The sequence below is a fragment of the Magnolia sinica genome, chromosome 14, assembly GCF_029962835.1.
Source record: "Magnolia sinica isolate HGM2019 chromosome 14, MsV1, whole genome shotgun sequence".
Lineage (NCBI taxonomy): Eukaryota > Viridiplantae > Streptophyta > Magnoliopsida > Magnoliales > Magnoliaceae > Magnolia > Magnolia sinica.
In genome coordinates this window covers 63,348,802-63,375,059 of record NC_080586.1, presented here as the reverse complement: position 1 = coordinate 63,375,059, position 26,258 = coordinate 63,348,802, and the positions used below count along the sequence as shown (strand labels likewise).

General features: G+C 37.7%; 1 protein-coding gene and 1 long non-coding RNA gene across 5 annotated transcripts; both read right to left on the bottom strand.

The window, feature by feature from the left end:
* Positions 1 to 17,938: 17,938 nt before the first annotated feature.
* Positions 17,939 to 21,447, bottom strand: LOC131225304 (putative serine/threonine-protein kinase). Of its 2 annotated transcripts, XM_058220817.1 has the most exons (4): positions 20,364 to 21,447; positions 19,305 to 19,423; positions 18,269 to 18,313; positions 17,939 to 18,173 (listed from the first exon to the last, which is right to left on the bottom strand). In XM_058220817.1, exons 2-4 carry the CDS (start codon positions 19,410 to 19,412, stop codon positions 18,087 to 18,089), a joined length of 240 nt encoding a protein of 79 aa, XP_058076800.1. In that variant the 5' UTR covers positions 19,413 to 19,423; positions 20,364 to 21,447; the 3' UTR covers positions 17,939 to 18,086. The 2 variants fall into 2 exon arrangements, 1 of the variants encoding a protein (XP_058076800.1); XR_009161293.1 differs by lacking the exons at positions 17,939 to 18,173; positions 18,269 to 18,313 and adding an exon at positions 18,507 to 18,577.
* Positions 21,448 to 21,885: 438 nt separating this feature from the next.
* Positions 21,886 to 24,737, bottom strand: LOC131225394 (uncharacterized). 3 transcript variants are annotated; one of them, XR_009161340.1, is made up of 5 exons: positions 24,551 to 24,737; positions 22,887 to 22,949; positions 22,651 to 22,788; positions 22,181 to 22,327; positions 21,886 to 22,081 (listed from the first exon to the last, which is right to left on the bottom strand). It is a non-coding gene; the product is annotated as an uncharacterized LOC131225394 (long non-coding RNA). The 3 variants fall into 3 exon arrangements; XR_009161339.1 differs by lacking the exon at positions 24,551 to 24,737 and having other exon boundaries at positions 22,887 to 23,023; XR_009161341.1 differs by lacking the exons at positions 22,651 to 22,788; positions 22,887 to 22,949; positions 24,551 to 24,737 and adding an exon at positions 22,460 to 22,642.
* Between the last annotated feature and the right edge of the window lie 1,521 nt (positions 24,738 to 26,258).

The window sequence follows — 26,258 nt, the reverse complement described above, 5'->3', positions numbered from 1 at the left end:
TGATAAAGAACACTCAATCACATTCTCTAAGAATATGTGCAAGATCTTAGACCTTGTAGGAAAACTTATCATGAAAGGTCTTCATACAAATGACGACTGCTATGTAATTGAAAGCAATAAAGAAAGTGTCCTATTCACAAATTGCCACATGGCTTTAAACAATGAATCCAAGTTGTGGAACCAAAGACTTGGACATGTCCACTACTGGAATTTGGCTAAACTAAGCTCAAAAAATTTGTTGAGAGGTCTCCCTAAAATCATAAAGAAGGAGAAGATTGTGTGTGGTGATTGTCTTAAAGGCAATAAGATTAAGGTTGGACATAAAAAGACAACCACCGTAGCAACTTCCAAACCACTTAACCTATTGTACATGGATCTAGTGGGACCTACCAAAGTTGAGAGCCATGAGAAAAAGAGATATTTTTTTTTCTGGTAGTGGACGATTATTCTAGATTTACTTAGGTAGCCTTTCTTCGAGAAAAATCCGATGCTTTTGAAGAATTTCAGAAGATGACAAAACGACTTCAAAATGAAAAAGGATATTGTATAAGTCGTATTATGAGTGATCATGGTGGGGAGTTTGAGAATGATTGACTTGAAATGTATTGTGACAAATATGGAATTAAGGAAATTGTTGAGGGTCAAATATTGCATATCAGACCCAATTATTACCTGAATTTATGGACATGATACTATTTAATGCACCAGTTTAATCGTGTTTGTGATGCAAGGTGTATTTACGAGCATGGACTGAAAAAGGATGCTAAAAGCACGGATTTAACGTTCAGAATGCACCAAGGCAAGGGACGGACTCCAAGGGACCAAGATCGACGGAATTACACGCCAGAGATCCGCGAAAATTGAGAAACTGAAGTTCAAGCGGCCTGAAAGTCAGCCAGAATGCAAGATCACTGGGTTTCCATCATCTGTTTGGCTCGAAACTTTATACATGGCTCGAAGACCAAAAACTAACCGTACACGTCAAATTTCAGCCATTGGATCCTCGTGAAAGTGGCTGAACTAACAGATCAGTCCATAAAATTCTGATTTGGGGCCCACCCGTTGTCCAGATACGCTTTAACTTCGGCCCCCACGGCTTAAATGAAATGAGGAACAAGATGGTTGGTGTGGATTTCTCATAATAATCATACAGTGTACATAGTACACTTTTTGCACTAAGAGTGCATGGCAACACAGGGACGTGGGACGTATTTTGAAGAACTCTGTTTCTTTCATGAAACAGAGATTTCGGATGATCTCAGTGGGCCATCATCATGGTCCAAATGCTCAATCCGAGCCATCCATCATGCAGAGGGGCTCGATTTAGCCAAACCCATGTTGACTTTATGCACTCATGCACGCACACGTGTTGGTTTCAATGGTCACAAATGGACTGCCCTACAACTATTGCAGCTGATTTCTTCCATGGACCACACCGATTTGGATCCAAAAATAGTGATTTTCGCCTGGTTTTTTGAGCAGAATACAGTGGACGAAGTGGATTTCCCAAAATAAAATCTATGTGGGCCCCACCAACTTCGACAGCGAGCCAGCGTCCACAAGCCCTGTTTCCGCGTCCGGTTGGGTCCGAGATTTGCGGGGGATAGTGGGCCACGGTCATCAATAATTTAAGTGATCCATACTGTCCAATGTGTCCACAAGAAGGCCAATATTCTAGCCAAGATCTCAGAAATGACGGATAATTTGATATCGCGCCATAAATACAACCCAAACGCAAGATATTTTGCGTTTTCACTGCGAACGCGAACGCGGCTGCGTAAATAACTATCCTTCTCTCCCGACGCTACAACTCAGACTTGGGCATGAAGTCTTTGATTCGCAGGGGACCAGGATATAAAGGAAACACAGAGAAAGGAGGAAAAAAAAGAGAGTTTGGGACAGGAGCGGTGGCTGAAACGTGAAAGGGAGAGCTTGGCAGGGACTTGGGGATTCAGAGCTGCCGTGGAGGCTTTTTGGCTGGACGTGGGAGGCAGAGACGTTGGCTGCTGGACGATTGGCGGCTGAACGTGGAGTTGTTTTCGGCTTCTGGAGAGATTTTGGAGAGAGGGCTGCTGGGATTGAAAGAGACGGACGGCTGGAACGGGAGGAAAAGCTGGGTTTTTTTCTCTCTTTCCTTCTTGTTCTTTTCTTTTCCTGTTTTATTTTTATTTTGCTGTTTTAATCAGCCCATTCATGTGTAGCTAATCCTCTTAGCTAGGGCTAAGAGGTGAAGCCTATAGTGAGATGGGAGATACTGTTTCATGCGTTTAATTTAAAATTTCTGAACTAAACTTGGTTTTAAGTTGATTATTAAAAGAATATTCGTTTCAGTCTTTAATGGTCTGTTGTGACTAAAATTACAATGGGTTTGCAATGGCTTTGAATATTTCTTTTTCTCTTTGATGTTTATGACGTCAGGAGGCCCTGTTGTCCACCATCGTCTCCTGGGCATGGTTGGATGATGGTACCCTTCTTGACCTTCATGGCATGTTGATTGGTTGGTAATTAGTTTAATTCTTTTGTTAACTGTCTCCTGGGCATGGTGTGGTGATGAAATCCATTCTAATTCATATACCTTTCATCTCTTAAAAACCAGATCAAGTAAGTTCAGTTTGGATTCCATAATCCTTGATGCAGGCATAAGATCTCCCTAATCTCTACAAGTGGATCCTCTGAATCCCTAGTTTCCTTCCTCTGAATTCCTTAAAGTTTTAGATAATTATTCCCCAATTATTTCTTAAAATTCTATTTTGTTTAGATCACATCTTAGTCTAGTTCTAGTCCTACTTGGTTTCAGATAACGTACAGGTATCAGTCCCTGTGGATTCGACTTCGGTCTTACCGAGTTTATTACTACATCACAACCCTATACTTGGGGAGTGAAGAAGTTTTTGGCGCCGTTGCCGGGGACTGACGGTTACGTTTTCTGGGATTAATTAGTTTTAGAATTAGTTTGAGATTAGGATTTTACTAACTTTAGTTTTAGATTCTTATTTCTATTTGATTTTTAGAACTAACTTGTTTCCTGTCTTATAAGATCCTGACATAAACTTCTAAATTGGTAATCCTTTTCTAATTCCTCTACTTTTTCTATTTTTAGAATTAGGGTTTGAATTTTAGAAATTTTCTAATTCTAGTATTTTTCCTATTTTTTTTTAATTTTTTTTATTTCTTTTATTTTTTTTTAGAAATAGTTTATTTTTAGAAACTTTCCTCTTTTGTTTTTAGAAATTTGGTTAGTTATTTCTTTTTTTATTTTTTTAGAGTTTCTTGCTAATTTTAGAAACTAACTCATCTTCCCTTTATTTTTAGAAATTTTCTAATTCTGGAACTTTCCTTTTTAGGAACTAACTTTCTATTTTTATTAACTTTCTAATTCTAATTCTTTTAGAATCTAACTTTATTTCCTAATTTATTTTTAAAAATTTCTATTTGTAGACTTTTTGTTTAAAAACTAACATTACTTTAGAATTTTTAAATTTAGAAACTAATTTCTGTTGTTTTCTTTTGCAGGATCTTAATATAAGAATCTTTAGTCTGGTAACATCTTTCTAACTTCTCCTCTTACTTTATGTATTGTTGTAGGATTTTTCTTTTTTTCTTTTTTTTTCTAGGATTATACTCAGAGTTAGGGTTCTACCATGGAAGCGTGGGTACGTGCATATGCCGAGATGGATAAGAGATATTGGGGAATGCCTGAGGGTTGTGAAATTCAACGTATACCTCAAGAGTCTTCTCCATCAAGTACAGACATTGAGAATCGACTAAAACGTTATGTTCCATCTGTTAATAGGGCCGTATATGATCGTAATTATGGAAACGAGGATTATTATCAACCATCATATTCTCCCATGTATGATCAGTATAACTACAAGGGGAAACATCAAAATTTGGAAGATGAACCAACTATATGTTATAATGATTATCCTCTTGGATACCCTACCATTGATATCCAACCAGAAACAATCCAAGAGGATTCAGTTCAGCGTAGCTTGGCCTATCTCACGGAAATGAGAAAATCGTTGGAAGCGCTTAATTCGCGCCTTGATAAGATAGAGGAGGCTCGGTTATCTCAACCACAATTCATTCCAGAAATACAATGCGAGAAAAGTGATCCTAACTCGCTTTGGAAGAACTCTGGAATTACAAATGAGGAGTTGGATTCTATCAATGAGCATATGGTTCAATTTCCTGATAAGTTGATCTCAATGACTGTTCAAAGGAATGGTCAAGATGCGTGGGTATCTTTCAAATACAGTGATGATGACACACTTTCCTCACATGACACACAGGATCTCAATGATGACGTAGAGGTTGGTTTTTTCAAACCTCAACCGAACTTAGGTGTAGAATGTGAGGAGAGCGACCCCATCCCAAGTGTGTACTGCACAGAATTAGATGATGATGCTTATTGGGATGACGATCATGAATATACAGCCCAAAGTCCCCTAGAATCAATCTCAAGTTTGGTCTAGGTCAATGATCAAGATGTACATAAAGTGGTCAGTCATAATGAGCCACTCCCCTCACCTGACATGTCTGATTTTAAGGTAGAGGATGAGCCCCTTACAATCGACCCTTCTAACTCTTGTGAAACATGTTTGGACCACTCCTCTGAATTAAATGATGATGTGATTCGGGAGAAGGACGAGTTGCTCGCTACGACCTTGGAAATTGAAACCACTAAGTTGAGGCCACCATCTGAGCTATACACATTTGACAATTCAACACCTCGATTGAGTAGTTTCAATGAACAAAGTGATCACATCGATGCTTCCCCTATTGATTTTCAATCTATCTGTGTAGGGCTGGAGCAAGAGAGCACACCTCCGTTTACCTTTAAAGACAATGGATTCCTTAGGCAGATCATCACAAGCTTTAATGTGGAAAATGAGTCACCCTCAGCTGAATGTCCCAACTCTTTTGATGATTGTTTGGCACACTTTGCAGATTCAAATGATCCCATGATAAGAGACATAGTGAATGCCTTGCAAGACAACATCTCGGTAGTCATCACTGACCGAGAGAACCCTTACTTTGAAGGCCCTTCTTCCACAGATCCTGAATGTTTACCATTAAGGGAGGAGGAGCTGAAAATTGAACCGAAGTCTGACACTTCGGAATGTGTTGAGACTACATTACTTCTTGTGAAGTTTTCTAAACTTTATCTACCTGGAGTTTCTGATTCACTATGGGATACTAACGTTGAAACTTCTTCTGTCATGGGTGAATCGTATATACTATGGATACCTCAAGCACTTCAACGGAAAATTTCTTATGAGGTACATAAGTTTCTATGGAAGGTCATGCTCCAAGGCGTCCAAGCCTATTGCAAAAAGGGCTTTTGGATGATCCTGTTGAGGAACTTACTGAGAAACTTATCAAGATACTGGCCGAAAGAGGAACCTTGCGGCTTGATTCAGTAGTTTTTCCTTGCTTTCTTAGGACTAGGGTAGTTGCTTTATTTGTCTGGCTGAAGACGGTAAACTTAGCGCTCCTGGGAGGCAACCTAGCTCTTCATTTCATTTCGTTTTTATCATTAGTTAGTTCAATGTTTGTGGGTAACATTACTGCAAACCCTCACGAGACTACAACTCGTCCACTAGGGGCAACCTAGGGGTTTAAAGGCTTGTTGCATATGCTAAATGCAATCGAGAGCACCTGCGAAAGTGGTATAGGTAGGATTTTGTCTTTACTTTTGTTGGTTTCTCTCTTGTACTGACCCCCTTTTACGTAAATAGCTATGGAAAGCCTCTTGATTCTTTCAGGTATTATCTTCCTATCACTTCTCATTTACTTATTTTGTCCCATGTGCATTGCATGTTTATTTCTTTTACATTGAGGACAATGTAGATTTTTGGTTGGGGGTGGGAGATTAGGTTTCCTAATCAGTGTTTCTTGGTCTTGAGCAAAGTGGTGAAAATTTTTAATTTTTCAGGCTTTCTGATGAATTCGAAGTGATTTTGACGGCCATCTAGGGCACTTAGAATTTCAAGATGCGGGATGTTGGTACTTTATGACTCTTGGATTCAGTTATCTATTAAATTTCACAGCTAAGTTTGAATTATTAATCCATGATTAGAAGTTTTAAACATTGATTGAATCATAATTTCACATGTCACATCTCACTTACACATTAAGGTTTCATTCGATATTGAAGGATTAATTTGGTGATCACTAAGCTTGAAAGGAACCAACCTGAGAAATTGAAAAGATTGGGCGAATGGTTTTCACCATAGGTTTGCTCCCTACAGGTGAAGGTTTGATTCCCCAAGGTTGACATTCATAAACTTTTTGGCGACCGGTCTTTACCATAGGTTTGCTCCCTATAGGTGTAGATTCGATTCTCCTCCTTGGATTTTCTTTAAAAAAAAAAAAAAGTTAACATAGTGTGAAAATCATTAAAAGGTGGAAGAATGAATCAAGTTTTGGTTTAGATGTTGGTTATCATAAATTCTATTGTGGTTACCAATGATATCCTGAAATAGAGAAGTGAATTTTAATAGTGTTAAGCTAAGATTACACTATACACTCATGGAACGCAATATTTAGAATTGTTCTAATTAATGGATTAATATTTGAGCTTGATTTCAGGATAAAGTAATGCCAACATTCATGAATCTGAGAATTCTCATATCTGGATTATTCTGCAAAAATCACTCGAGTTTATGGAAATTGTTCTGTAATTCTCAACTTACTTTTCGCATATTTTGCTCGGGACTAGCAAAATGCTGGTTGGGGGTTGTGTTGAGGGTCAAATATTGCATATCAGACCCAATTATTACTTGAATTTATGGACATGATACTATTTAATGCACCAGTTTAATCGTGTTTGTGATGCAAGGTGTATTTACGAGCATGGACTGAAAAAGGTGCTAAATGCATGGATTTGATGCTCCAGAATCACCAAGGCAAGGGATGGACTCCAGGGAACCAAGATCGACGGAATTATACGCTAGAGATCCGCGAAAATCGAGAAAGCTCAAGCGGCCTGAAAGTCAGCCAGAATGCAAGATCACTAGGTTTCCATCATCTGTTTGGCTCGAAACTTTATACATGGCTTGAAGACCAAAAACTAACCGTACACGTCAAATTTCAGCCACTGGATCCTCGTGAAAGTGGCTGAACTAACAGATCAGTTCATAAAATCCTGATTTGGGGCCCACGCTTTAACTTCGGCCCCCATGGCTTAAATGAAATGAGGAACAAGATGGTTGGTGTGGATTTCTCATAATAATCATACAGTGTACATAGTACACTTTTTGCACTAAGAGTGCATGGCAACACAGGGACGTGGGACGTATTTTGAAGAACTCTGTTTCTTTCATGAAACAGAGATTTCGGATGATCTCAGTGGGCCATCATCATGGTCCAAATGCTCAATCCGAGCCGTCCATCATGCAGAGGGGCTCGATTTAGCCAAACCCATGTTGACTTTATGCACTCATGCACGCACACGTGTTGGTTTCAATGGTCACAAATGGACTGCCCTACAACTATTGCAGCTGATTTCTTCCATGGACCACACCGATTTGGATCCAAAAATAGTGATTTTCGCCTGGTTTTTCGAGCAGAATACAGTGGACGGAGTGGATTTCCCAAAACAAAATCTATGTGGGCCCCACCAACTTCGACAGCGAGCCAGCGTCCGCAGGCCGGGGGGGATAGTGGGCCACGGTCATCAATAATTTAAGTGATCCATACCGTCCAATGTGTCCACAAGAAGGCCAATATTCTAGCCAAGATCTCAGAAATGACGGATAATTTGATATCGCGCCATAAATACAACCCAAACGCAAGATATTTTGCGTTTTCACTGCGAACGCGAACGCGGCTGCGTAAATAACTATCCTTCTCTCCCGACGCTACAACTCAGACTTGGGCATGAAGTCTTTGATTCGCAGGGGACCAGGATATAAAGGAAACACAGAGAAAGGAGGAGAAAAAGGAGATTTTGGGACGGGAGCGGTGGCTGAAACGTGAAAGGGAGAGCTTGGCAGGGACTTGGGGATTCAGAGCTGCCGTGGAGGCTTTTTGGCTGGACGTGGGAGGCAGAGACGTTGGCTGCTGGACGATTGGCGGCTGAACGTGGAGTTGTTTTCGGCTTCTGGAGAGATTTTGGAGAGAGGGCTGCTGGGATTGAAAGAGACAGAGAAAGGAGGAAACGTGAAGCGGGGTTTTTCTCTCTTTCCTTCTTGTTCTTTTCTTTTCCTTTTTATTTTTATTATTATGTTTTAATCAGCCCATTCATGTGTAGCTAATCCTCTTAGCTAGGGCTAAGAGGTGAAGCCTATAGTGAGATGGGAGATACTGTTTCATGCGTTTAATTTAAAATTTCTGAACTGAACTTGGTTTTAAGTTGATTATTAAAAGAATATTCGTTTCAGTCTTTAATAGTCTGTTGTGACTAAAATTACAATGGGTTTGCAATGGCTTTGAATATTTCTTTTTCTCTTTGATGTTTATGACGTCAGGAGGCCCTGTTGTCCACCATCGTCTCCTGGGCATGGTTGGATGATGGTACCCTTCTTGACCTTCATGGCATGTTGATTGGTTGGTAATTAGTTTAATTCTTTTGTTAACTGTCTCCTGGGCATGGTGTGGTGATGAAATCCATTCTAATTCATATACCTTTCATCTCTTAAAAACCAGATCAAGTAAGTTCAGTTTGGATTCCATAATCCTTGATGCAGGCATAAGATCTCCCTAATCTCTACAAGTGGATCCTCTGAATCCCTAGTTTCCTTCCTCTGAATTTCTTAAAGTTTTAGATAATTATTCCCCAATTATTTCTTAAAATTCTATTTTGTTTAGATCACATCTTAGTCTAGTTCTAGTCCTACTTGGTTTCAGATAACGTACAGGTATCAGTCCCTGTGGATTCGACCTCGGTCTTACCGAGTTTATTACTACATCACAACCCTATACTTGGGGAGTGAACAGAAATCTAGTTCAGACAGCTGAGAAATACAAGAAACCCCAAGGTGAAACTACATTTCCCATGAAGACTGTCACCAAATGGGTTGTAAAGAACAAGAACAACTACCTTGTGATCCACACTGTACTTAAAGCAAGCAACAGTTCTAAGTAGTATCTTGAAAGGGGTGCTCTAGACATATGACAGGTGATCGGGCCCAATTTTGTGATTTTTCAAAATTTGATGGTGGGTCAGTCACATTTGGCGATGAGAGCTCTGCTAAGATTATTGGAAGAGGGACAACAGTTAGGCTTGGCCAACCCAGAATTGAGGATGTTCTTTGCGTAGATGGGCTAAAACATAACCTCTTAAGCATTTCCCAAATTTGTAACAAAGAACACTCAGTCACATTCTCCAAGAATATATGCAAGATCTTAGACCTTGTAGGCAAACTTATCATGAAAGGTCTTTGGATAAGTGACAACTACCATGTAATTGAAAGCAGTAAAGAAAGTGTCCCATTCATAAAATGCCACATGGCTTTAAATAATGAATCCAAGTTGTGGCACCAAAGACTTGGACATGTCCACTACCGGAATTTGGCTAAACTAAGCTCAAAAAATTTGTTGAGAGGTCTCCCTAAAATCATAAAGAAGGAGAAGATTGTGTGTGGTGATTGTTGTAAAGGCAAACAGATTAAGGTTGGACATAAAAGGACAACCACCATAGCAACTTCCAAACCACTTAAACTATTGCACATGGATCTAGTGGGACCTACCAAAGTTTAGAGCCTTGGGAAAAAGAGATATTTTTTGTGGTAGTGGATGATTATTTTAGATCTACTTGGGTATCCTTTCTTCAAGAAAAATCCAATGCTTTTGAAGAATTCTAGAAGATGGCAAAATGACTTCAAAATGAAAAAGGATATTGTATAAGTCATATTAGGAGTGATCATGGTGGGGATTTTGAGAATGAATGATTTGAAGTGTATTGTGACAAATATGGAATCAGACATGAATTCTCAGCTCCAAAAACACCTTAACAGAATGGAGTGGTGGAAAGAAAGAAATGGGTATTGCAGGAAATGGGCTTAGTTATGCTCAATAGTAAAAACATGGCTAAAGTTTATGGGCTAAAGCGGTCAATATCGCCTGCTATGTAATTAATAGGGCATATCTTAGGACAGGATTGAATAAGACTTCATATAAACTATGGAGTGAAAAACAACCTAGTGTAAAATATTTTTGTGCCTTTGGTAGTAAATGCTAATTCTTAAAGACAGAGAACATCTAAGCAAATTTGACTCTAAAAGCGATAAAGGGATTTTTCTAGGATATACTACAAACAGTCATGCTTATAAAGTGTACAATCTAAGGACACTAACTATTTAAAAAACTGTCAATGTGGTTGTTGATGACCAACCACATGATAAGAATTGTCCTATAATTGATAGAGAGGATGAAGTAGACACACTCACAATAGGTGAATCACATAACAAAGTCACTTCACCACATGAACCTCAATCGTCGAACAACTTGCCAGTCATGAAGGCTCATCCCATCATTCAAATCATTAGAGATCCTAATGATGGTATGAAAACTCGACGCCAGCTTGAAGGTATTTTTAGTCATACGTGCTTCACTTCTAAAATTGAGCCCAAAAATGTTATAAAAGCTCTCCAAGATGAGTTTTGGATTACAGTTATGCAAGATGAGCTCTAACAATTTGAAAGGAATGAAGTGTGGCAGCTAGTTCCTAGGCCACTTGATATTAACATCATCGGAACAAAGTGGATCTTCAAAAACAAGTCCGATGAATCTGGGAATGTATTAAGAAATAAAGCAAGACTCGTAGCACAAGGCTACTCACAAATTGAGGGCATTGATTTTGATGAGACATTTGCCCCTATATCTCGCCTCGAGTCTATAAGAATTCTCATGTCTGTTGCTTGTGTGTTAAAATTTAAATTATTCCAAATGGATGTAAGAAGTGCCTTCCTCAATGGTGTACTTGAGGAAGAAGTATACGTCGCACAGCCAAAAGGATTTTTGGATCCTATGTATCCTCAAAATGTATACAAATTGAGCAAAGTGCTTTACGGACTGAAGTAAGCACCCAGAGCATGGTATGAGCGTTTAATGCAATTTTTGTTGGGGGAGTGTTGATAAAACATTATTTACTCAAAAGACTGGAAATATCTTGCTAATTGTCCAAATGTACGTGGATGACAGTCTTTAGATCCACTTGTAAAGATGTTGCTCATGAATTTGCTGAATTGATGAAATTCGAATTTGAAATTAGCATGGTTGGTGAGCTGAATTTCTTTCTAGGATTACAAGTGAAACAATTAGCAAATGGTATTTGTATGTCAGTCCAAATATGCAAAAGATGTGATAAAAAGATTTGGACTTGACTTTGGTCGCACTCAGAATACTCCCATAAACACCACTCTTAAACTTTCTAACGATGTCAATGGGAAGAGTGTGTATCAGCACTTGTATCACAGTGTGATAGGTAGCTTACTCTACCTAGCTGTAAGTCAGCCTAACATTGCTTTTAACATTGGTGCATGCGTTAGATTTTAAACCAATCCTAAAGAACCACACATACCCGCAGTAAAAAGAATTATATGATTTGTAGCTGGGACTGCTGACTTTGGCTTATGGTACCCAGTTGATACATCTACCATCATTGCTGGGTACTCAGATGCCAATTGGGCTGGGAACATTGATGATCGCAAGTCCACCAATGTCAGTTGTTACTATATCAAAAATTGTCTTGTATCGTGGCACAACAAAAAGAAAAACTCAATCTCATTATCTACTGCTGAAGCTGAATACATTGCAGATGGCAGTTATTGCACACAACTTATATGGATGGAGCAAATGTTGATGGATTGTGGCATTACGCAATCTACAATGACACTATTTTGTGACAATACAAGTGCCATCAATATCTCAAAACATTCAATTCAACATTCTCGAACAAAGCACATAGATATTTGACATCACTTTAGACATGAACTTGTCGAGGAAAATATTATCATGCGAGAATATGTGCCTACCAAGCAACAATTGGCCGATATTTTGACAAAACCACTGGATGCCAACAGATTTAGTGACCTCCAAAAATCTATTGGAGTCTGTGTGATTTAACATTACCTAAGGGCCCACTGTGTTTAACTATCATAATTGAGGAATCATAGCCTCAGTATTATTATTATTATTATTTTTTAACATATATGTATACTCAATTTTGATCTTTGAGTTTTAATCATATTTTTGGATATATATATATATATATGTTAACCATTTTGGTGTCTTTTGGATTTACAAAATACTTATGAAAGATATATACTTGTACATCATTCTGAAAATACTTGCAAATATCTTTTTAAGTACCTTCGGAAGCACCGAAGTGACTATCGGTGGTACCGAAATCGAGCGGGTGTGCCTATATAAGTCGGTTCTCTATACAACCCCTTTTGATGTAACTTTTTTTCAATTTCCCTTAACCTTTAGCTAAAAGTTTCCCTACCGAACTTAGCCATTTCCAAGGCATTCCTCAGGTATTTTTCTCCATCTATTCATTTCCTAATAGGTCCTTTTTGCTCCACCCCTATCGTCTCCACCCCATTTTTAATATGGAAGATCAAGAATATACTTCTCCATGGGAGGGATGCACCAAAAAGAAACATGATAGAGGGTATCTTCTGGCACCAAGTCCAAACAATGTGCCCCCAAACAAGGTCACAATATTCATTAAAATACTCGACCCTCCGATTCTCAAGAAATCCTTCTCCTCCTTTGAGTCCCATCGCAGCCCGATTTGCTTCCAGGAAAATCATCTATGAACGGAGTGTCGATACTTCACGTCTCGCAGACTATAATGTTTGTGATATCCTTTATAACCGTGGTTAGGATCCCATTTTGTCTCTTGGAGGGGAAGTGGATGTAAACCTGGTTAAAACCCTTTTGTCTCATCGCACCCAGCTAGAAGACCATGACTCCCTTTCCATTATAGTCAACTATTGTGGAAGAACTTTTCATATTACCCCTGCCAGAATAGCTTCCTTGATCAAAATTCCTATTTGCTTAGAACAACCATCTGAGCTCGATGTGACTACTAGTGAAAAATGCATTCTTTGGACTGAATTTCTTTGCGATGGTCAAAATATTGAGTGGAGCAAAGAAAATGCTCTCCATGCTACTGCAGTGTCTAATGATTACCACATTTTGTGTCTTATATTCATGTCTAATGTATATCCTTGGTCGGGTAATTATATAGAACTTATCCCGTTCATGGTCGAATCTCTATATAAACATGGAACGGGGGAACCAATGTGTCTTCCCACAATGGTATTCCATCAAATTGTGTCAACCTTTGAGTCAAATACCTATGGAATACCATTCAGACAGTTGCTTTGTCGGTTGGCTAACCAGTTCGGGATAAAGGAAAATAAGGGCAAAGTTCTCATCGCCCCCAGAGTCACAACTCTTAGCATCACAAGAATGCAACTTCCAGCTAGACATGGGACGAGACCTCAAGCTGAGGATGATGCACCTCTAGAAGAGGTTCCTGCGCCTACCGAAGATGTTGCAGCTGCACATACTACTCCTTCTGCCTCCTTAGACGAAACTCTCAGCACTCTCAGAGAGTAACAAAAGGAGATCATCGAATGTTAGTCCAGATTGGAAAGAATAGTTCATTCTATTCAAAGGACTATGCATCGCATTACAGCTCATCTGTCCTATCGTCAGGAAGATTCCGTGGAGGCTAGGGAGCTAAGCTCTTCTTAATCTACTGATTCTGTGAATGTGTTATGACAACTTGTTGTGTGGATAGTTGTTTTTCATGACTTATTTTAAACTGACCCATATAGCCTGAGATTTTGTTCTTTACTTAGGCTTTATCTTACTAATATCTGGGATTTTTGAATGCCCTTAGGGGTTTGTTGTTGCTTTTTGGATGATGGATTAATCTACCAAAGCTTGGGGTAGTAATTTTGATGCATTTATGATGAAATCTTTATGTTCATGTTAGTGGTTTTGTTTCATAGTTATATCTTCTTTTTAACATGAAATTGTCACATTATGTTTATATTTCCCTACTATTCCATTCTAACTTTATGTGATTTGCATGTTCTGTCTCTCTAAGCTGTGTTTTATCATATATATGGTTATTGGCTTACTTCTTGGTAAATCCTTTGGCAATGACTAACAAAAAGGGGGAGAAGAAACATATCCACCCACCAAAACACACTGTTGTTTTTTGCAGAATACAGGTTGATCTTGGAAGAAACTATGGGGGAGCAACATTAGTGTGTTACATGTCTAATCTTATATTTGAGTTATAATTTGATATATTGATATGTATTCTATTGTTTTGGTATGTCATTGGTATTGGCCATGACATTGTCTTAGGATAGGTTGTTTTTGTCACGTAATTGACAAAAGGGGAGATTATTAGTGTACTCATCTTGCACATATGTTTGTCAATCACATGACTAGTTGTGTCAAGTAGTCGGATGAGTCCTTGGCAAATGAAGACCGACGACGCAACTGGAGCAGAAGCCCAAGCTACAAAGAGAGAATCCAAAGAAGCTTTTACGATCTGGATCTTGCCTATAGATGATTCTAGCCCAAATGGGAAAACCCACTTAGATCATCTATTTCAAGCCATTTAAAGTTCATATTGTTTACCCTTTTAGACTTGGTTTTAGGAAGTTCCAAGTTGTTAAATGATTTAATGGACAAGAAGTTAAAACAAGAAAATTTATCCACATTTGGTAGGAAAAGGTGCCACTGAATGGCACCTTCGGTAGAACTGAAGATGCCTTCAGTATTATCAAAAGTGCCTAAAACAATCTAGCAGCTTTCGAAACTAATTTGGTACCACCGACTCCTACCGATGAACAACTTTCGGTACCACCTAAAGCAACAACAATCATCTAGTAACTTCAGGATTTAATTCGGTACCACCAAGTGATATTTCGGTACAACCGACTATATTTCGGTACTACTAAATATTCAATCGGTCGCACTAAAAACTAGCCGTTATAGATCCATTGGACCCTTTTCTCTATAAATATAGTACCCAGAACTTTGTGGAAATTGTGGATTTAGGCATTTCAGAGTCCCTAGATTGTCCCAAGCTCTAATCACTCATCCTAGACTTTATCCACATGAGATTCATGTTATTTTCATTATGATTCATCATATCAATGAGCATTCAAAGCTCACTTTAATGAAGAACATGATCCCAAGCCTTCACTAGAGTATTGAGACCAAACCTAAAGGTTTATCCTTAATCTCAACCATACTCTAGTGCATCCATCAATTGAATCTCTTAGGAAATTTACTCATAACCTTTGTTAGAGATTCAACCAACTCCCATTACCTTGGTTACCTTAATAGGAACATTATATGCATGGTTCTTGATCGTGAAACTGAAATAACAGGTAAACTACAGCATAGCGATTAGGGAAGTATCGAGGAGCAGATTCAATCATGAAAGAGTGAAGATCAAGCAACCCAAGATGAGCTACAAAAGACGACTCATTCTGACAAGTCAGTGTTATTGTTAAGAGTTCACAATTTAGTCTCTATCCTCGTGTAGTATTGAGGCTAAGAGTTTACTATTAATAAACTCGTGTAGGTGCCTTGTGTGAGACCTTGGCCTGTGTTCCTAAATGTAGGTGCCTTGTGTTGGACCTTAATTGGTGGGCCTAAATGTAGGTGCCTTGTGTGGGACCTTGGCTGGTGGGCCTAAACATAGGTGCCTTGTGTAGGACCTTGGCCAGTGGGCCTAAACCTAGGTGCCTACTGTGGTATCTTGGCCGTGGGGCCTAAATGTAGGTTCTTAGTGTAGGACCTTTGTTCGTGTGAAGAGCATAAATTGTTGTGTCCTTTGTGTAGGGTTGTAAAGGTTAATGGTGAACCAGATTTAAAATTATTCATAGTGAAATCCAACACACTTTAGGAGACAGTGTGGTTGTCGGGAGTGGAGTAGGCACATAGCTGAACCACTGTAAATGCTTGTGTTTGGAATTGATATTCGCCCATTTATATTATTATGCTTATGTGTTTGTATGCTTAAGTATATATGCATGATTAGATGAATGCCAAGGATTGATAGGTACAATATTTCAGACATACACGTTCACTATGCTATTGGCTAGTCACTTAATTTTGCTTATCTTGAATAGTCTATGTGATTGGATCCTCTATTGGCTTGGAAGCTTTTAAAGTTAAGTTGCCTTGCTTAGTTTAAAGTGCTAAGTAATTTGTGTTAGGAAATTAGGATTTTTAAATGGTAAAATGTTTGAAAACTCCTATTCACCCCCCTTTAGGACTCTTAAACTATTCCATACTTCTACTACAGCCGTCTAAACCGCAATTTCACATTGGTCTTGCATGTACAACTGACACTCTCAATGGTTTTAGTTGGTTGTGGGACCGCTTCTAGTTTATTAAGTTCTATGGCCTCAACTTTACTTTTGAGATCAACGATCCTTGCATTCATGTCATCCTCCTCCTTAAGTATGTAAATTTCTCATTTCTCTTTGGATGGATGCTTGGTAATACTTGATTTGTTGGAGGTATCCCATGGCTGTGCATTTTCATTCAACATATCGAAGTGTTCCCATGCCTCCTTAAGGTCTTTGCTCATAAACTCACCGTTGCACATCATATCTACAAACTGATGCATGTTTGAGCTTAATCCATCATTGATGGAAGACTCGTATCCTAGTCCGTACTATTCCGTCAAATTTCACTATCCTTCCCGACTAATTCCGGCAACCTACAACTTATAATCGATGTTTGCGCGCGACCTTAAGTTGTATCCTATAAATTTGAGTCAACTTAATCTGAGACTTATATCATTTCGATTGTATCGTCGCTGCAGTTCTAACACCGCATCTTGCATACCGATCCAATACCCTAACCGAGAGATGTGGGCCCACGTTCAATTCAAGGAAAACGCCGCGCATTTGCAATCCCAAGAGAATCTATATAATATGTCCCATCAATCAATCAATTAATCACCTCATGTCAAGTATACACACCCATGCTTTCTTTCTCCACAAGTCCAACAACCACCAAGTCAACTCTCAATTCAAGTACACCATCAACTCACATCCATCACCCATCACTCTCTCTCCTTACAACCCTCTCTCTCTCTCTCTCTCCCTTTCTCTTCACAAAAATTCCAAGCAAGTGGTGGACGTCTAAGCCTTTCTAAGAGAGAAAAGTGAGTGTTGTGTGGCCCACTTTCCACCCCAAAATCATTCATCCTAGCCATTCATCTCACATCATCTTCCATGAAAGAGAAGCACAAGGAGATCGGCGTTCCATCGGACTAAGAAGATCGAACGGTGGGTGCTTTATAGGCTTGATTCTCATGATCATTCCATGAGGGGGCCATTCTCCATGGACCCCATCGTGATGTTTATTTTTCTTGTATGAATAGAGGTCATCTAGACCTTCCATTTTGGTGGAGAAGGAACACTACCAAAAAACTGGGAAAAGGCTACGGATAAAAACCGTAGCTAAATGCCTATGGCTACGGTTATAGTCCGTAGCACGACCGTAGCCATTGGTGCCGTAGCCATAGGTCTTAAAGCTATGGCTACGGTTTTAATCCGTAGCCATAAAGACAATAGCTACGGATTAAAGCCGTAGCAATACTTTCCGTATCTCTAAAGTATATACCGCTACGGATTATATCTGTAGTTAAAAGTAGAGCAAGAACCGTAGCAATAGGCTGAAATTAGAAACAGCTACGGTTTCCAGATAAAAGGCAACGGTTAATAGCCGTAGCAACTGCCTTTTTTTTTTTTAAATAATTAAAGAAAATATAATAATGGCATCTCTTACCATTGTAGTACATGACCTGATAGATCAACTCATATAAAAGCTAATATAAATAAATACTTCATGGCTAAATCATTTATTTATTCAATCAAATACAATCATTCATTCATTCAATTGAATACAATCACTCATTTTAATCCATTAACAAAAGTACAATACCAACATAATAGTTATATGCCTATTTAAAGTTCTCATTGACAGCAAGATCCAATGCCTTCTCGTAGCCAAATAGCTTCTCAACAATCACAAGTAACAACTCCATGGATGTGCCTTTACTGGTTATCAATTTTTCATCAACTAACACTATTCTCAGCTTCACTTTGATCCGAAAGCTTACTGCACATGGTTGACCACCTCAAGAACCACGCATTGCTTTCATACTGCAAAACCAAACTTCATCAACATACAACAAGTGTGCAACAGTTATGCTAAAATGCAAAATGTCAAAGACAATCCATATGTCAACAATATATACCTTCAGGTTGCTCAACATTTTCACAGTAGCATGATTAAAATATAACTGCATAGAAGGAAATTTAGGTAATTAGATAGCAGGCAAAAAAGAAAAAGAAATAGGTAAGAAGTAGGACTAGGAGCCAGAGTCCAATGCACAGTATACTCTGGTAGGTAACGATGTTTTTATTTCACCCTGACTGGGAATTAGAAAGCAGGTGGTTCTAAATTTACTTGATTGGGAACTAGAGAGCTAGGTTGGATATTCCTCAAATGGTAATTCCCTTGCAGGGACAACCGGTAACTCACATTTCACAACCTGCAGCAGAAACTATAATTAACAAAGATAAAATTGGAGCAGTTAAAATAATTCTACAGCAAGATTCATGCATTCTTGTTTCTAAATGAGACTCTGTTCCTAAATATCCAACCATCCATTAGCGGTGGATGGGAATCATGTACACAACCAAGTTTCAACTTGGGTCACATGTACGATAGGTGGCTAAGATGTTCCAAACTAAGAGATTTTCCTATGCCAAACATGCTGTAGTTGATGGTTTTCTGTCCATTTCCCTATGCTAAACATGCTATAGTTAGTGGTTTTTTGTCTATTTTCCTAGCACAAGCATGGCTCGCCAGATGATTGAGTTGGCTCATGTGGCATGGGTATACACATGCTGTGATTCACATTTTTTTCCCCTCACAAATTACTTTAGCAATAATATGAAAAGTTCTAAAAAGAGCTTGAAAGGTGTTTAAATGTCAGGGTGCATTTGGAACCTTCGCTTTTGGAATAGAGAATGGGCAATGGGAAAACCCAATTGCAATTTAGGGCAGCAATAGAGCGTAAAAGAAATCTGGCTTAACACAGTTTGCATTTTCCTGTGCCAACCCAAAACCAAGTGAGATAATAATGTTCTAGAATTACAAACCCATTCTTTTCTTATTTGTGATTTGAGCCGAACCCGTTTTACTGACAAAAGTGAAAACTTCCGAACACATCCTCAGTTCTTAAATTTCCGTTTCTTTTTTATTTCAGATCAAACACAAAAAGGTACCTTATAAACGGGCCCAAATCCTCCCTCTCCCAACTTATTTGCCGGACTGAAGTCCTCTATTGCAGCCCTTAGTTCAGAATAACTGAAATTGTTTACTTTGGTAGCCATGATTAGACACTCTGCAAATTCAAATACAAAGGAAGATTTGGATCATATTATCTACTTAATCAATGCATGCATGCACAATCTCTATTTTTGAACATGGGCTTCACTAAAATCAAAATTGTATGGCTGTGTTTGCATGCACAACCAATTGAATTGTGAGCATTCAGTTGAGTCCTAATGAAATAACTAGACCGTAACGACAATCAGTTGCTCTCCTTTCAAGTCCAACCTCAAAACTAATGTATTGCAACCATTAATATGAATATTTTATAATTTTTCCATTTCCAGTCCACTGAACTAAGTATTGCAATATGATTCAATTGTGCATCCAAGCACATCATAAGGGTGTGTTTGGATGTACCCTAAATCACAATCACAATGGATATTTTGGTAAACTAGATGTTCATCAATTCCGTTAAGTGTTCGAGACAACAGAGAAAATGGAAACTCCAGTATAGAGAGTAGCAATTGTCCACTTTTTCTACCCCAAGTCAATATTTAGGATTTTCAGGTCATGTTTGAAATGTTGCGGATATCAACCTGGGTGGAATGGAATCCTGCCCTCCTGGACATTTGAATATGGCCTAAGAAAGCCAATTGACCACAAGAAGTTTTTTTGGAACAAAATTGTAATTTCTCCTATTTGAGACAGAAGACTATATTCCGCCAATTGAGTTATAAGTGTCTGAGTTGGAGTTTCAATGCATATCGATTAGGTTGTGTTTGGATGCTCAGTTGAATTGAATCGTAATAATCCATTTCAATAAAATAGAAAGTGACCAAGTATGGTTAGTGTCAAGATTGCAATTGCGACAATTTCAAGTTGGTATACATGGAATTGCAATTACGGCATCATCCCCAACTTTGGTCATTCCTCTGCAATGATTTGAATGAATTGCAATCCACTTCAATTGAGCATCCAAATGCACCCTAATTTAGCAATATTGGCATTACCTTCATCTTCATCAATACCCCTTCTCCTGCATCTCTAGATAAAAACTGCGAAAATGGATATAAAGCTCAGAGCGCAACACCAACTACAATCCCAATGATCAAACCAGTCTTGCTTTTCTTTCCCCAACCTGGCGCACTTCTAACAGTCGGTATGAAATTTAAATTAAAAAAAAGAAAAGAAAAAAGAAAAAGGATATGTATATTCATCTGTTAGTATCAAACAGTTAGAAATTTACAGAATTTAATTCTAATATTCAGTCCTGGATATATTACCTGGAGTGACACTGATGGCCGAAATGGATGGACCAAAAGTACCTTGATTAGGTATACAGCAAGTCCCTTTCCCGGCCCAAAAGAGATGGATTTCAAGGAAATTTTCGGTTACAATAGTCTATAAAGTCCTTTGAATGGCTCTCCTAGAGACCCCACCTGCTGCTTTTTTTATATCAAAATCTTTTAATTGAAGATTTCCTTGAAGAAGCAATTAATAGAATTTCAAAACTAGTGGAGACTATTCTTACATGAAATTCACAAACTACACTATCAGAAATGCATGTCCCGCCCACATGATCAGAAATGAATGTCCCGCCCAAAGATCAAGTACAGGTATTTTTTTTAGCATTTCAAGATTCGTGGGAACCAATTTCGAAGTTCAAGATGACCCTTATCATGACTGTCCTATCGATGTTCTATGGAACTGTCAGTTTCTTTAGACCACTTAACTATCCCAAGTTTAAATTTTAGTAAGATGTTTTATGGTGATATACTTAAATAGCATTTGGATGCACTATTATACGGATTGGCAATTATTGGTCTAAGTAGAAAAACTAAGTTCTATTTATGATGGATTAGGCTCCAAATTGCAAGTCCACTAGATTTAAGTTGGACTAAAAAGAGACCTGACTGCAATTTAAGGGCCACTCTCTTCATTACAGGAACTAGAAATCGTTATTATTATTTTTTCATGCTTACTTAGCTAAACAAATCAATCACTTGTGATCATAGTTGATTTACAACTTATGATTTGAGCTGAACTTAAGCAGAATGATTTGAATCCCATCTTGAATCTCTTTTTATCTAGATGAATCCTACAACTCTATGATTTGAATCCTATGATTTAGATTCAAATCCGAATTTATAATTGTTCTCTTTTGTTTTTAGAAACTAGGATTCCAAGCAGCTGTACTACATGAAAAATGTTTGCTGTAAAATATGCACTAATGATTTGGCAACGTGCACTTATAAAATAGTATAGCATGGTTTGCTACGTAAATATGAAAATAAGAGAATTTCTCAATGTTAGGTAGAGAAAAATAATGACAACTCAAGATAACTTGAGATACTCATCAATGTCAACCTTAATCTGCTTTGCTTTCAAAGCACCATCATCCTCAAAGAGAATGCCCGATGATTGGCTGATTTCTGCCAGAAAATCAATCTGCATTCAGGAGAGAAGAAAGATGCTAGCTTAATACAGAACTATTAAATATTATTAGGAAGTTCAAAAAAAATCGTGATGCAGCCAACTTCAAGTTGGGAGTAGAAGGATTGGGCAACCTCATGTTTCGTGGGAATGCACTTTGAATAACATTCCGCATTTGAATGCAACTGGGTGGAATCACATCATAGAAGCTGAAATGATAATCACAAAAGAACTCCGGAAAATCATGAAGCAGTACCAAGAGCACCCTTAGAGTGCCTTTGTACAAAAAGTGAACCTGCCCACAAGTTTTTTTTAAAAAAAAAAACTGATGATACCACAGTTGTGTAAGATGAGGAGAAAGAAGATAATGATGACATTCATGAGTAACACATACCTGAAAGTTGGAACTATCAAGGACAGGGTTAGGGGAACCAAGGTCCAAAAGTCAGTTCAGAAACAATCTGAAATATGCCCTTCGGCTGAAAGCAGCTTTCTTCTCTTCTGCATCCTTTTAGATAACTCTCACAATCACTGACAAAATCTGCCACATATCATAATGAGAACACTGTAAGTAACCATAATGGAAGCAGAAGTATAAATTTTATTTTTATTTTAAAATAAAAAATAAATAAATAAATAAAACAAAAAAATTTCCTTGTGCATGTGTTTCAACCTTGGGCAAGAGAAACACATTACTTGATCCCTGGTCCACCATACAATACTAACAACAACAAAGATAAATGAAGTTACAAATCATCGAATTAATTAAAGCAAACACCTACTGAGGTTAATGTAACTAGCAACATTTGTTACAACTGAAAGAAATTTCCCATAACCACAAAAAAAAAAAAAAAAGATCGCTACCTTAATAACTAAAACCACAAGCTTTGCATACATATCAATAACAACAAATGAGAGATGTTGGACTTGTTGTGGCATTTATAGGAACAATGACCTTGGATTAATCATGCCAGTGGCCAAACAATTTGCTACAGAAATTTCCTGAAATTATAGGTAGAAAGAGAAACAAAACTCTTAACAACTGTGAGGGTCTGGAGGATTCTCATGGAAACATAATACAAACCACGGAAAAAGTTTACCATGAGGATTCGGAAAAAGCGATCCGTGAGATCATTCCCTTTAAGCAACCCACTTTGTTGTAACTGTGAGATATAATGGGTATAAGCTACATCAGTATTGTCAGGAAGTTCACAAATCCGACACCACTCAGCAAACAGATGAGAAACTTGCAGTTTATTCATAGAAAATGGAAAGCACATAGAAAAATCAAGATCAGACTCAAAGAAGAATAAAAAAGCACATAGAAAATGGAACAAACAATGTTAAATAAGACAAACAAACAAGCACCTGCACATCAGGAAGGATTTTCATTCACGATTCAACAAACATAAAATTCATTTCATTTCCTTTTTGTGACTTCATATGTTCGTTTTTAGGTTTTCTAAGCTACTCCAATTTCAAATTCAATAATTTCCAAGTATCTAATCGCTCCCTAAAGTATCTGAAATTTGAAGAACTACAGCTGATTTGATATATATTGCAACATATGTAAGCAAAGGTATTACTTGAATTTCATGGCCAGGCACATATATTACTACATGCAATTCATTAAAATTATTTTTACTCAAGTATATGCAACAACATATATATGCAAGCAAGGAAAACTATTACTAGAATTTTGACAGAGGACCACAGGCACATAGATTACTTCACTACATCTGCAAGAATTAATATTAGTATTTTTTTTTTCCATAATCACCACCGCATTGTCCTAGCCATTTGAGATTGGTGTTACGAACCCCGTTTTGCTAATCCCACTATTCTCAGAAAGTAAAAAATCCTTCATATCACTTCATAGCTGAAAAAGAACTACCCCATTAGTCATTTCCATTTTAGTGAATTGAAATTTTGTGATTGAATTCAACTGAGCATCCAAATGCAGCCTCAATGAACTTGAAGAGATTCCTATGCTAGTGAACTAAAAATGTAAATTACCACCATCCCAAAAGCTCTAAATGCCTGAAGTATATAATAAAGCCACTCCACTTTCTTCCCCAAAAGACCTTTTTTTCTGCAGTCATTTAGAAAGCAAACTAGGTATATATACAATATCCAATTTTCCATGTTTGTCTGCATATTGCATACACATGAACATGTTACATATGCATACATAAACGTACATCTAAACCTACATAAATGGGCTATGCATAAATGCATGTGGACCTATACAAGTTTATACATATATATATATATATATATATATATATATATAGAGAGAGAGAGAGAGAGAGAGAGAGAGACTGTGCTACATTCATTACATGATTCTATTTTGTCTTCTGAGTTTCAGCCCAATGGTTTTTTTGGGTAGAATCAGTTTAGGTTGTATGTTCTCGCGACTGTGATACTTCTAATCCAACACGAACTGACTATTTAGGCAGCATTTGGATGCACTATCAAATAAAATTGCAATAACAAGTTCAATAAAGTGGAAATGACCAAATTGCAATTAGTTAGTATTCATATTCAGTAAAGTAGAAGTCCGCTATCAAAAGCAGAATTAAGTAGGCCGGATATCTACCAGGATGACTTTAGAAAAACATGGAACTGGAAGATGTGTAGAAATGAATCTACTCGATGTGCAGTCTCATGAACATATAAAAACTTGCCTCCATACACCTAGCCATACTACACAGACATGGAACAGGAAGATCCCCATCGTCCATAAAATCAACTTACTTTGTACCTACCTTGGCCGAGAAAGAAGGACATAGTCTCAACTTCTAATCAGATGGGCCATGCATGTATTTTGAATGCAGGCTATTTTTCATTTCCTTAGATGCCATTTTGATGAACCGCCTACCACACATGGACGCCATGCTTGTGAGTAAGTAGGGTGAGTAAAAATCCAAGAGTATCTTTAAAAAGCCATTGGAAAAAAAAAAACCGTGAGTAAGAACAATATGACTAAGAACATGAAATTACCATTGAGAGCAGATCATGAGCTAATAAAAACCAAGTACAAAATGCATTAATAGAGGAAAGAACCATCAAGATGCATATAATTAGGGATTTACGTCGGTCCAGGAGACAACCGTGAGTAAGAATATTAGCTTTGAAAATAAAACAATGAGCTAAAAACCATGGATATCTGGCTTCATGGTAAGATGATTTGGACAGTCCAGCTAATTTGCACCAACAGAGATAGCTGTTAGTCTAAAAATACTTACAGGGCCAATACATTTTTTTTTCTTTTGTCAAGCAATGGATGTCCCACTTGAAAGGAATTTGATTACATTCTGTTTGCATTTGCAATGTGTAAAATGGAGATTTCTGATATGGTTAGCCATAACAAAGCATTTTCCTGTTTACCCTCAAGCCATGATGAATGTTCATTTCTCACCAACAGCTCCATATCTCTTTCTACTGAATCACTCATAGCACATATGGACAGCAGGGTTAAAACAACATTTTTATACAAGCGCTTTCTAAAATTTCTAAGTGGGATGGGAAGTTCTTAAAAGAAACCAAAAGACAAAAAACAAAGACAAAGCAAAACAAAACAAAAAATAAAAATAAAAATCATGTTGCATACTGCAGAGTGCAGACATCCAAATGCTATTTTGGGCAAAGGAAAAACCAATGTATCGGACCATTAAAACACTAAATTAAAGATCATCAAACATGCTAGCAATTATGAACATTGACAAGCCTGCACATATTACAAAAATGAATAAATTCGGACGACATCACATCAAGGAAAGCCCTTCAAAATGTACCATAGAATGATAACAAAAATACCGCAGTACCTTGCTATGACAAAAATATTTATGATCAATCTTCTTCTCTAAATGGTGCTCCATGCTGTTCACCATTTTTCGGGCCTGGTCTACTATTTTTTAAAATTTTGCAGAGCACAAATGCATCCTGCAAAAAGAAAAGAGAAAAATACACCCAACTCAATTTGGGAACAAACAAAATTGGTCATGTTGGGGTTTCTTGTACACATATTTAAAATGGCTTGTGGTTCTATATAGTACAAGAAGTTTCCTCTATAGCACAAATGGACAGTGGTTAACATTCAACTAACAAATATGGTTACAAAAAGGAGCATTTAAATGTATATACAAAGCTTCTTTCTGATGTTTGAGATCAACCACAAACAACCTACATTAATACATATGTGCATGCACATACATACTCGCTACGCAATACACATACATAAAATCAAAAATGTCGCTTTGCGGGTTCATGAGACATCCATGTATGTGTGTTTCAGCAATTTACATATTTGACCACAACCTGACAAAATCTGAACCACCACAAATGTACAATAGTTTAAAGCCTTCATTTTGATCGAAATCACTCATTCATTGAAATTTTACCTGTCAGAAGCTAAAAGTAAAGCAAGGAAAATTAACAAAATTTGTAGGCAGACAAGAACTTTGACCATC

What these genes read in the sequence shown, in the direction of transcription:
- LOC131225304 (XM_058220817.1), bottom strand. Translation starts at nt 19,412, where the DNA reads ATGGCTACCAAAGTAAACAATTTCAGTTATTCTGAACTAAGGGCTGCA. An exon ending in GATTTGGGCCCGTTTATAAG is followed by an intron (nt 18,314 to 19,304) that starts GTACCTTTTTGT and finishes CCTTCTATGCAG; the next exon opens with TTATATTTTAATCATGCTAC. An exon ending in AAATGTTGAGCAACCTGAAG is followed by an intron (nt 18,174 to 18,268) that starts GTATATATTGTT and finishes TTGGTTTTGCAG; the next exon opens with TATGAAAGCAATGCGTGGTT.